General features: G+C 39.8%; 2 protein-coding genes across 4 annotated transcripts in view; one reads left to right on the top strand and one right to left on the bottom strand.

Moving 5' to 3' along the window:
* Nucleotides 1-13,216, top strand: part of gemin5 (gem (nuclear organelle) associated protein 5) — an 851,612-nt gene that overhangs the window by 544,335 nt on the left and 294,061 nt on the right. The window lies entirely within an intron of this gene.
* Nucleotides 1-13,216, bottom strand: part of LOC308089745 (uncharacterized protein) — a 29,605-nt gene that overhangs the window by 3,302 nt on the left and 13,087 nt on the right. For 2 of the 3 annotated variants that reach the window (XM_080434643.1, XM_080434644.1), the window contains 2 exons: nucleotides 5,353-5,418; nucleotides 5,048-5,125 (listed from right to left, as the gene is read on the bottom strand). In XM_080434643.1, the coding sequence (XP_080290769.1) occupies nucleotides 5,048-5,125; nucleotides 5,353-5,418 (144 nt within the window). Of the gene's footprint in view, nucleotides 1-3,428; nucleotides 4,235-5,047; nucleotides 5,126-5,352; nucleotides 5,419-13,216 lie in introns of those variants that run through there. The other variant, XM_080434645.1, reaches the window with a different exon arrangement.

The raw sequence follows: 13,216 nt of genomic DNA, 5'->3' as shown, positions 1-13,216 counted from the left end.
TCCTCAAACCTCCAAATACAGGAGGTGCAACTCAACAGTGTATCATTCAAAGACACGGAACAGTGTAATTAAAAAAAAAATCAACTGTACAAAAGTTGCACTTTTCTTTTTCTTTTTTACAGAATGTGCAAAGTCAAGTGACTAACTAAGCCGTCTTGTAAAGACAGTCCATTCAACAACGTGATGGAACTATTATAGTGAGATTAGTCATAAATGAAGCTCACAACATGGAGTGTACATTCAATAATCAAAACTTGTGTCCTGTTAAGTGTGTGAGTATGCAGTGGAGTTGTGTGTCAGTGGCTGCGGTTACATGGAGAGTTTTATTACACTTATATTCGGAATGAATGAATTCATTCAGAATAGAAATGCTCATGTAAACACCTCAATTGGAATAAAATATTCCATTCCAGTCTGACCCGAGTGGAGGGGTGGTATATACTGTTTGAATCGGTACATACCAATCAGAATTTACCATATGAAACACATTATTCCGAACGCTCCTCTCTTTTTGGAATACATGCATTCTTTTGCACATGTCCGTGCTTAGTAGTGCAAAAATGACCTATCAAATCTCTACTTCGGCCACGGTTGGTGCTGAAAAGCACTCGCTCCTGCGGGATAAAATGAATGATTCTATTCTATAGACCATATTCACACGGCGGCCATTTTGGAATTTAACATTGAAAGTGCCACCCCGTTGCCGTGGCAACATGGCCGGTGTGTGAATATGGTCTATAGCGTCATCTAATAAAGATGACGCTAAATGATATAGCGTCATCTAATAATAATCTGTAATGGTTAAGCCCAGACTTGTCCAGGAGAACGGACGCTCCGAGGATCTGAGCCTGTGATGGAGGAACAATCTTTACCTGTCCTTGACATGAAACGGGAACTTATAATCAAAATAATCTATTCAGTCAGATTAAACGTTTTTTTGTTTAAATACAATTAAAGGGATACTTCACTTTCGGGTCGGGGAAACATTTAAAAAATATATTAAAAATAAATGAAAAAAGTAATGGAAAATTCATGGCCCCCTCACGCATTAGAGTGTCCTACTAATGTGTGAGGGGGCCTTTATTTTGCCATAACTTCTTTCATTTTTTTTTAATATATATTTTTAATGTTTATTTTATGTGAAAGTGAAGTATCCCTTTAAGGTAGCCTACATGAGAAATGTGACAAGTAGTATAGGCTGGCCTAAGTTTTACTGTGTCTGGTACCAATACAAAAAAAATAAACTGGTCTGGACTTGTAGATCTGCTACTTTCACGTTAAAACGGCGATAACAAAGGAACGCAGGCTTAGACCGCATACAACGCTGCCTGGCCAGGAGTCGGTGCGTTGCTTCACGTCCTGCCTACGACCGACAGACCTCCGCCGCGGAGGCACAAGGGGGCTATTGCCTCCACCCCGGGTAGTGGAGCCGGGTAGGAGGGAACCACTTTGTGCATGTCAAAAGTTATATTCCGAATGAATGCTATTCAATACTCCTTTCTGGGGACACCATAACACACTTTCAGATATTACTAGCTTTCTGGGGACACCATAACACACTTTCAGATATTACTATCTATCAAGGGGACACCATAACAGACTTTCAGATATTACTATCTTTCTGGGGAACACATTAACACTCTTTCAGGTATTACTGAAATGTATTCCTAAAACCTCCAAATGCAGGAGGTGCAACTCAACAGTGTATTTACCAACAGACACGGAACACTCTTTCAGGTATTACTGAAATGTATTCCTCAAACCTCCAAATACAGGAGTTGTGTGTCAGTGGCCTGCCTACGACCGACAGAGCTCCACCACGGAGGCACAAGGGGGCTATTGCCTCCATCCCGGGTAGTGGAGCCGGGTAGGAGGGAACCACTTCGCGCATGTCAAAAGTTATATTCCGAATGAATGCTATTCAATACTCCTCAGGTATTGCCATCTTTCAGGGGACACCATAACACACTTTCAGATATTACTATCTTTCTGGGGACACCATAACACACTTTCAGATATTACTATCTTTCTGGGGACACCATAACACACTTTCAGATATAACAGATATTACACTCGCTCCTGCGGGATAAAATGAATGATTCTATTCTAAAGACCATATTCACACGGCAGCCATTTTGGAATTTAACATTGAAAGTGCCACCCCGTTGCCGTGGCAACCGGGGTGGCATGGCCGGCGTGTGAATATGGTCTATAGCGTCATCTAATAAAGATAATAATCTGTAATGGTTAAGCCCAGACTTGTCCAGGAGAACGGACGCTCCGAGGATCTGAGCCTGTGATGGAGGAACAATCTTTACCTGTCCTTGACATGAAACGGGAACTTATAATCAAAAGAATCTATTCAGTCAGATTAAACGTTTTTTGTTTAAATACAATTAAGGTAGCCTACATGAGAAATGTGACAAGTAGTATAGGCTGGCCTAAGTTTTACTGTGTCTGGTACCAATACAAAAAAATAAACTGGTCTGAACTTGTAGATCTGCTACTTTCACATTAAAACGGCGATAACAAAGGAACGCAGGCTTAAAGGAGGAGTTCACCCAAAAAATGACTTATTTTCTATCAATTACACACCCCATGAAGCCTTGATTTCATGATTATTTTTTTTTTGTGGCATTCCTAAGACAATAATTTGATGACCGTGTGTATTTCCGGTAGGAGACACAAATAATCTACTTTGTGTCTCCTACCGGATACATTAGCCGGTAGGAGACGGGAATCAAATTATTAGCTTAGGAATGCGACAAAAACAAAAAAGAATCCATGGATTCAAGGCTTCATAAGGTGTGCAATTGATAGAAAATAAGTCATGTTTTGGGTGAACTCCTCCTTTAAGGCGGTTACACACCGGCGAATATGCGAATATACGCAAAATTCGGACTTGTTCCGAATAATTAACCATTTGACTGCCAATCACGTAGATCTACGCGAACCGATTTAAAGCCGCCACGTGCCAATCGCGTAGATCTACGTGAAGTGAAAAAAAAAAGAAAAAAAAATATGATTAGTTGAAGATCTAGACTCCTATCCACTTCCTTGTTAACTTAAAACTTAAAAAGTCTATATTTCGGCTCCTGAGTACTTTTTTTTTTCCAATGAAAAACTCTGGCACTGGCTAAAAAAATATGAAAATACCTCTGGCAGTTAATGGGTTAAAAGACGCTTTTCTCGCTCCGCGAAACTGGTGTGGAAGCTTGCATTGACTTTATAAGGTTTTAAAAAAAAACGTAATATTCGCATGAAAAAAATCACCCCGTGTGTAAGGACCTTTAGACCGCATAAAACGCTGCCTGGGGGGGGTTAGGCTTTATTGTGTCATTTTGATAATAGGTCTTCCATTTTCTTTTATTTTGTTTTAGTTTCTGAATACAATTTAATGGATTGAATAACAGTTTAAATGAATACAAATCTTCAAAAAATATATGCAAGATAGAGAGCCCATATTTTTTCAAATAACTTGTCCTTTCCATTAATTTTATAAGTCACCTTCTCCATGAAGTAAATGTCTTCCACTTTTTCCATCCATCTATCCACCCTGGGTAGTTCCAAACCTTGCCAACATCTAGTTATTAGAGAATAACAATAATAATAATTAGAGAATTTAGGACTTGGTTGTACTTTATTTTGTGTTAGGTTAGAGGTTTAAAATCAAGTTTAGTCTTAGTATGCTTATGTTTATTTCCCTGAGTTGCTCCGTGTGTCATTTATGCTCTGTGTAGAGAATATAAATGATGAACAGCGAGAAAGCTATCACACAGACATCTGATGCATCAACAACAAAATCTGATACATTCTAACATAAATAATTGCAGTGAAAATCACAAACTGGAAAATCAAGGATCTCAATTACAATGCAATGAGGGGGCTCCAAAACAAAAGCCCATCACACCAGTGACTTTGAACTGCCTTCTGTCTGCAGGGGTTAAGTGGAACCTCAAGACGATCTCCTTTCACAGACACACACACACACACACACACACACACTTACTTCCTCCTCCCTACCCCCCCTCTTTCTACAACTTCTTTAAAGCTGCAATTTTATTATTAACATGAAATTTAATTGCTTTCCAATTTCTCTCTTTGAGGGCTGGCTCTGATTCCAGACACCTCTCACAGGCACTTTTGTCTGGGATTTTAAAAGTCTGGATATCGTTCTTGAAGTGCCTCTCCACGGCTGCTTTTTCTTCTGGTCCCCATTTCCTCCTACGCCGAACTAAAAAAAGAAATGAATGACAACAGATTAGTATAGTGTAATTTGATCATCTTAGGAACTGCTTCTTTTGGAGGAGTTCACTAAAAGCTACATTTATTTCTACCACTGGATATAGATACGGCATGTTTTGATTGGCCAGTTTAGTCACGTTTCATTCGTATACTACACAAGTGCTGAATGTTTTGGAGAGCATCACATTGTTACTCTGCGTTTCGTAATTACTCACCTTGATGTGTTGCCGTGTATAGGGAGGCACTAATGGTGAGGACGATTGATTGGATGCAGGGAGGAACACTTTTATTTAGGCATTGCACTATTGTGGGATAGTTTTTCATCAGAGCATGCAGTTACACAACACGTCATGTCTCGGTGCATGGTTACAGTTATAAGTTGATAAATATGTGCTCTGATGAAGGCATAAAGCCGAAACGCATCAGCCCAATAAAAATGGAAAAATTAGCTAAAGTCTTTGGACTTTTGGAGTGCCGCTAGCCAATACCACCAATTTGGTCGTTTTCCTACTCTACTAGTATTTTTGTAGCTGAGCACCCAGAGCCAAGAAGCTACCAGAGGATGCGCACCTGTTCTACCTCTCAACTTGATAAATATGACAGCTGTTAAGTGGATAGTTTAACGCAGAGCCATTTATTAGAGAGTTATGCCACCTTCGTTCACTTCATCAGGCCAGGTCTTCCACATAGCCTTCTATTGGCGGAAGTTTATGGAATGCACTTGTCACTATTTCGCCTCTTGTATGCCTTGCCAGCCCCTGGGTCGGGCAAAAAAACAGAATGTACTGTCCAATATCCTTACTTATTTTTGGCTCCGTCTGTCCCTCTCCTGCTGAATGGGTCTCTCCATTATTTGGCGCCGACCAACTCCGTTTAGCAACTGTTGAATGACAAGAAGAACATTATTCTGTTAAGTGCCACAGGTACGCTAAGAAAAGCTACAGGCATCAATTCTCCTATTATGCTACACATCTCCACCAAATTTGGTGCGAATCGGAGTTACTCTAGTGGGAAATGACACACGCCACAGACCGACCGACAAAGCTTCTTGTATGCCAGCACCTGGGTCCGTAAAAAGAAAAACCCTGTATTGTCAAATATCCTTACCTCTCGTTGGCTCTGTCTGTCCATGTCCCACTGAATGAGTCTCTCCATCTTGTGCCGATTCACCCTCTATTGAATGACAAGTTGAACATTATACTTTAAGTAGAGGTGCTGGAGATATGATTGTGTGTCTGCTGTCTCTCTATCTGTAGTGTCTGCTGTCTCTCTCTCTGTAATATGTTTTGGAGCCGATTTCAAATGGCGACGGTTGTGAAAAGAAGTGCTCCTGGAGATGTACTAGGATACATGGGCAGAGAACATCGATGAAGGGTTGGCTCCTAGCTGATGACCCTGAGAAACTGGCACCTGGCAGGAACATCGCCGGTGTTCCGTTTTGCATGCGACAGTGGAAAGAAAATGTCTGCTAAAATGTGTTGTAATGTGTACGGCAACTAACGGTTGAGGCGAGCCAGTTAGCCAGCATGACATTGCCACGGGCAACAGCGGACGTCCATACACAGGGTCGCTGACTAACAGTGCTGCACTGTTGTCTCAAAATATGCTGGACGGCTTTGTGACAACAAGGACAAGCACGCCGGAGGAAGGAGGAGTAAGTCTTCCACCCCCAGGCCACCCAGTGCACCAGGCGGTGGGTTGCAAGTAATAATGGAACTGAAATTAGCCTTTGAAGCTTTCATTGAAGACCTAACCAAGTAGCTATCAGCATGTGAAAGCTGATAGTGCAGGAACAAACCCTCAAAAAGAGCCTTAGTTTTTGAGATACCCCTCCCCGGGGTAGAACAAAACGGGACATTGTTTTTTCATATCTTTAGGATGTCCCCTTCATGAAATGGATTGTCCCAAGTTTTACTTTTACTGCAAAAGTCATGAAATGTATCCATGAAGTGACTCACCACATAGGCAAAAAACGCCTACCCTGAAAGTGGGAGTTCCAAGTAAATCCTCTGTCATTTTCTACCTGCTGGTTGTTTTTAGATCATACTTGCACAGATGGTCTACAGTTAGTGTCCCTACATCCCAAAGCAACTAGGATGCTAATATTTGGTTCTATTGTGAATCAGCAGCCATTTATATAAGGCCTTATTATAGGCGTAAATAGCTAAATGTGGACTCTGAGGAATATTCTCATGTAATAGGCCTACTGGTCCTACTCTTCTATCAGAGGTAGAACAAAACCTCATCTTGTTTTTCCATAACTTTGACTCGTCCTCTTCATGAAATGGATGGTCAGAAGTTTTTCTTAAATGTCAAAATTCATTAAATGTATCCATGAACATTTGCAAAAAGACAAAAACAATGCAGAAAAGTCCCTACCTACCTAAGTTAATCCTGTTTCATTGTCCACCTACTGGTTGGATTTACATCATATTTGCACGGATTGTCTACAGGTAGGACCCCAACACCCAAAACAACCAGAAAGATATGTTAAAATATGATGTATTGTGAATCAGCAGGATTTTAGCCTCCTAGACCTTGTTAAAGTAATACTAGGTAACGTTTTCAACAAAACTAAAGTTAAATTGTATATCTTTTGTGAGTGGCAAAAGTTTCACAACACCCACTCCATGAATTTCACCCCCGGAAGCCTTTTATTTATATATTTTCTATTGAATGTGGACTGGGGGGACTTTCCCGGGGAAATGACGTTCCTGGCCAACGTCATGACGTCGTGGCCGACGTCCCCAGGAACTACCGCAACGGTTTCCTGTTTGGCCAGGAACTATCGCGGTAATAACTAAAAGGAACCTCACGCTGATGTTAAGAGAATGTAGGATTAGAAGATCGAAAAAGAACAGAAAAAGAAAGCACAGCTCATGGTAACTAATGCTCCACTGGCTAAGAGAAACGATCCGTAGATAGTATAAAACAATTAAAAGATCGCTTTTTGAAACGCTTCCGGCTTCCGGTGAAAACGAATGGAATTCTGGGTAATCGAGGATTACGGAAATTGTATGCAGTGACGGTAGTGACCAGCAGAGGTTGCTAAAAATCGTTATTTGGGATTCTGCATTGTATAACTTTAAATATTATATTATGAAGTTGTTTTTTTCAGAGTTACTTCTAATCCTGATCTATTAATAGTGTAACATGCCTGCAAACAAAATGACTGCTTAATAACAGAAATATATTCTGAAACCATGTTTTTACCCACTTCATATTCATGTGGAATCTAAGGATGTTTCTCAGGTAGGCCTAATGTCCTGATGCCTCAAAACAGATGGAATGACAACATATAGTTCTATAAGCCTTCTATGGTAGCCAGACTTAAAACGCAGTATGGGCTAAGTAGAATACACTAGTGTGTGCCATTCTTAATGAATAATCATCAATCAGCAGCTTATTCTCTATTTCATTTATTCATTTACTTTTCTGAGCAGTGTGGGGGGAACTGACTGACTGGGGCCAAACCGTTTTCCATAAGCTGCTGATTGATGATTATTCATTAAGAATGGCACACAAAAAGTTGTGTATTCTACAGCATGTACTTACAGTAAGCCATACTGCATTTAGGTTGTATGGGCTTATAGAAATATATTCCTGATGCTTTGAGGTGTAGAGATATTAGGCCTACCTCAGAATCATAGATTACATATGAATATGCAGTGGCTGGGTAAAAACATGGTATCAAATTGTATTCCCTGTTATTAAGCAGTCATTTTGTTGTATTTGTAGGCATTTTACAGTATTAATAGATCAGGATTAGAAGTAACTCGGAATTTCTTTTGACATTTATGCCTTTAACCAGGCCTAAGAGCCTATAAAACCCTGCTGATTCACAATACAAGCCACTTTTAACATATTTGTCTGGTGGCTTTGGTGTGTAGGGGTCTTACCTGTAGACAATCTGGGTAAATATGATCCCTTTTTCATGCAAGGTGGGGGCAGTTCTGCCCTTTCTTGGTGCAAAAATTGTATTGAAGAATTTCATGACCTTTGCAGTCAATGTAAATAGTTTGATGGTTGATAGTTAGATGACAAGTCAAAGTTAAGAAAAAACAAGGTCAGGTTTTGTTCTACCCCTGACCAAAATCACAAGTGAATATTCCTATTTCTGCCTTGAATATGGCCTTATATTATATAAAAGGGTGCTGATTCACAATAGAACCAAATATTGTCATTCTAGTTGCTTTAGGATGTAGGGAGTACTAGGGACACTACCTACATTGTACAGGTGTTGTTGTATAGACAACTCCCTATTTCAGGGTAGGTGTGTTTTTGCAGTGGTCAGTCACTTAATGGATGAATTTCATGACTTTTGCAGTAAAAGTAAAACTTCCAACTTAGAATCCATTTCATGAAGGGGACATCCTAAAGATATGAAATGAAACGATGTCACATTTAGTTCTACCCCTGATAGAAGAGTAGGACCAGTATTACATGTGAATATTCCTAAGAAAAGTCCACTTTTTGCTATTTCCACCCATAATAAAGCTTTATATAAAAAGGCTGTAGACCATCTGTGCAAGAATGATGTGAAAACAACCAGCAGGTAGAAAATGAGAAAGGAACGCCCTATTTTAGGGTAGGCGTTTTATTTTGCAGTGGTCAGTCACTTAATGGATGAATTTCATGACTTTTGCAGTAAAAGTTAAACTTCTGACCATCCATTTCAGGAAGAGGACATCTTACAGACATGAAAAAACATTGTCAAATCTAGTTCTACCCCTGATAAAGAGTTGGACGTGTGTATTGCCCAGAAAAGTCAACTTTTTGCTATTTCCGCCTATTTAAGGCCTTGTATAAAAGGCTGCTGATTCACAATAGAACCACATATTGGCATTCTGATTGTTTTGGGATGTAGGGACACTACCTGTAGACCATATGTGCAAGTATGATCTAAAAACAACCAGCAGGTAGAAAATGACAGAGGATTTACTTGTAACTCCCACTTTCAGGGTAGGCGTTTCTTTGCCTATGTGGTGAGTCACCTCATGGATCAATTTCATGACTTTTGCAGTAAAAGTAAAACTTGGGACAATCCATTTCATGAAGGGGACATCATAAAGATATGAAAAATCACACCCAGTGTGAAGTGGGCGGTGTGGTCACAGTGGTCATCACAGTGATGGAAGTTCACGTAAAGAAAAGTTATATTATGGACCAACCATTGTACACCCCTAACTTAAAAAAAAACATAAATGTGTTTTTTTTAAGTGCATAGTCCTATTTATAGGGCTATGCACATGTGTCATGTTTCACTAGCCAATCACAGTCCTGAATAGACTGTGATTGGCCAATCACGGTGCAGGGTTAGGGGGGTACACTGGTGGCCAATCACAGCGCAGGGTTGGGGGGTGCAAATCCCAAACGTCACATATAGGGGCGGTTTCACCGCCCAAAAAACGATGTCCCGTTTTGTTCTACCCCGGGGAGGGGTATAGTCAACTTTTGGTTCCTGCACTAAGAGGGGGTGGCTCTAAGGAGCGCAGGGGGATTTTAGAGGCCAGATGGTGGCGTTACAGGACAATGTTTCAAGGCTGGAGGATCAGATAAAAGATGTAATAGAAGATGTGGAGCTGTATTTATTTATTTATTTATTTATTTATTTGACAGGGACAATGCACATTGATCAACATGTCAGTTATTCACGTCCATGTAAATGAGCCAGAGTTAGCCAGAGTTGGCTAATTTTCATCTGTAGTCCCTGAGCAGGCTGTTAAAAAAGTGGTATAGTTATCCATACAAAAAAAGACATTGTCAACAATACAAAACATGCAGACGTAGTACAGAAGACAAAACAATACAATAAAATATAAGAAGACAGTGATTAATGGAGCCGAAATTTACTCATGATTACAAATTTGGTTAGCTTTAAGCCATCTTTTCAGGTTGAATTTGAAAGTTAGATAGTTGGTGGTCTCTCTTACTTCGGTAGGAAGACTGTTCCAGTGATGGGAGGCTCTAACAGAGAAGACTGTTTTACCAAACACACTCCGTCTGAATGGTACCTCACAGTCTCCTCTGGTAGTTGCCCTTGTTGTTCTGTCACCACTTTCTCTTCGCTCTATGAACTGATTTAGTGGTGGAGGTGCAAGCCCATTTAAAACCTTAAAAATGAGACAAGCATCTGCAAAATGTTTAAAGCCATCAAAATTAAATAAATTATACTTTTGAACTATACGGCAATGGTGGTAACGGTTGGGTTTTTGATCAAGTGTTTTTAATGCCTGTTTGTAAAGTGATTCTATGGGTTTGAGAGTTGTTAGATTTGTCTGTGACCAGGTTGTGAAGCAGTATGTGATGTGTGAGAAAATCATAGCATGCATAAAGAGTTTAGCTGCGTCTGTTGTTAGATATGGTCTTATGTGCCTGAAATTAGACAGATTGAATTTGATTGTGTTGGCTACATTTTTAATATGTTTTTTAAATGTCAAGTTTGAGTCTAATGTGATTCCAAGATATTTAAATTCAGATACTACCTTAATACTGTTTCCATTGACGATAATGTCAGGATAAACATTGTCTGTGGGGTTGCGTGAATAAAACATACAAACAGTTTTGTTTGTATTCAAATGTAGACATGAGTTCCTCAACCAATCAGATACATGGACCATGGCTGCAGTTAGTTTCTCTGCTGCTAGTTGTTTGTTTTCAGCATGTATATAGAGAACTGTGTCATCAGCATACATTTGTATGGAGACAGATGGACAGACAGAAGGCAGATCATTAATATATAAACTGAACAAGATAGGGCCCAGTATTGATCCCTGAGGAACTCCAATGTCACTGTTAAGATATGTTGACTGTTTGTTACCAATACGAACCCTTTGCTTCCTATTTGTTAAATATGAATCAAACCATCTGACTGCCTCAGTAGAGAAGTTAAAGAAAGAGAGTTTTGACAAGAGTACCGAATGGTCTACAGTGTCAAAAGCCTGTTTAAGATCCAGGAATACTGCACCCACTGTACCACCTCTATCCAAACTTGACTTGACACTTTCCAAAAAGTAGCAGTTAGCGGTTTCTGTTGAATGGTTGGAGCGAAAACCGAACTGCAGTGGACACAAAGGAGTATGGCCTGTATTCAAATGAGCGGTCAGTTGTTGAGCAACCCATTTCTCGGCCACCTTAGACACTATAGGTAGAATACTAATGGGCCTATAATTTGCCACATTTGTCTGGTCACCGGCCTTAAAAATTGGTGTTACAATGGCGGATTTCCAGATGCTAGGAAAAGTGCATTGCCTAATTGATAAATTTATCAAATGAACTATGGGACAAACTAATGCATCCTTGTGTGTTTTTAAAAATGTTGTGTCCATGTCATAAGCATCCCTTGCTTTTGAGTCTCTTAAGGAGCTCATAATCTTAACCACTGCAGATTCGGTAATTTCTCCTATCCTAAAAATGGGCTTGTCATCATTAATAGGGGCACATGTCAGAATTCTAGTGGGGAAACTTTGGGCCAGTTCCCTAACTGAATTTATAAAATAACTATTAAAAGTATTTGCTATCACCTCTTGATCTTGAATTAAAGTTCCGTTCACTTTAAGTTCATATTCCTTTGTTTTCTGATCCTTATTTCTCCCAGTTAATCTATTAAGAGTTTCCCAAATCAATTTCCCATTTCCCCTTGCATCTTCTATTACTTTAATAAAAAAATAAGCTTTTGCTTTCCTTAAATTCCTTACTACCTTATTTCTAATACTTGTGAAAATCTGCCTATCACTGGTGTAACCTGATTTTAGTGATCTCTTTAGTGCAAAATCTCGCTCTCTCATCTGCTGCCAGAGGGCGCCATTGAGCCATGGCAGGGTGTTTTTTTGTCTAGGTTTACACAGAACCTTCCTCATGAAGGGTGACACTACTCTGTTTGTAGTTTCCACAAAAATACTGCTGCCACTCTCTACATCTTGACTACACAGTAGATTAGACCAATCAGTTTGTTTTAGAGCCCTGTCAAGATTTTCAATTTCGTTTTTTGGAATAATCTGGTGAAAGGATTTAGGTTTTGTGGTTTTGTCAAACCGTTTACTGGTGAGTTTCCTCACCAGTAATGTGATGTTATGGTCCGACATACCAGTTATCAAATTATATGATTTTGTTATTCTCTCTGGCCTATTTGCAAACATTAAATCAATTTGTGTCTGTGAGGAATTTGTTATTCGTGTTGGACCTTTCACCAGTTGAGTGAGATTGAACTTGTCTGTTATCTCCTTAAGTTTTTTCCTATCCGATTTGTTAGCCCAATTAAAATTCAGATCACCAAAGAGTAAAAGTTCCTTTTTACTATCACATTCTTGAAGCATAGTTTGTAGGTGGTCGTAAAACAGACTGTTGGTTGAAGGTGCTCTATATAAACAAATAACAATAAAAGACATTTCTGGAGACAGTGTAATATTCAGCCCAATACATTCAAAATCTATTTCATGATGTGACCATTCAATAAGACTACACTTAATTGTATTTTTAACATATATCAACACACCCCCCCCCACTTTCCCCCCTAGTCTATCCCTCCTAAACATGTTATACCCAGGAAAATTAATAGCTGCCACTGAAGAAGTTTGATTTAGCCATGTTTCTGGAAGACATAGAAAGTCCAGGTTAGAGTCAGATAGAAGGTGTTCCAGTTCAGTGTTCTTTGCACGGACGCTACGGATGTTTAAATGTCCGCCCAATAGTCCCTTTGGTTTGGACTTTGGGTCCCAGATCATTTTAGCATGATTAAGAGTTGTGAAAATGTTCGTCTTGCGGTATTTCTTGATCGCTGGATTAAGTCCCTTTAGTTTTTGTTTATTGGGGCGCAGTGAAGATGTCGCGGTGGGTGTTTGGTACTCACCACCACCACCACCGCTGTTTGTCTGTGGATACAACAAGCGTCCCACACCGCACACCTTTGCGGCCGCAGATACGGGTGGAACTACTGCCTGCACCCTCAGCTCGTCCAGCGGCGGAGACTGTG

Source organism: Gymnoscopelus braueri (genome assembly GCF_963280865.1).
Source record: "Gymnoscopelus braueri genome assembly, chromosome: 8".
Taxonomy (NCBI): domain Eukaryota; kingdom Metazoa; phylum Chordata; class Actinopteri; order Myctophiformes; family Myctophidae; genus Gymnoscopelus; species Gymnoscopelus braueri.
Note: the sequence above shows the minus strand (reverse complement) of the source record. Positions and strands in the feature narration are given on the sequence as shown.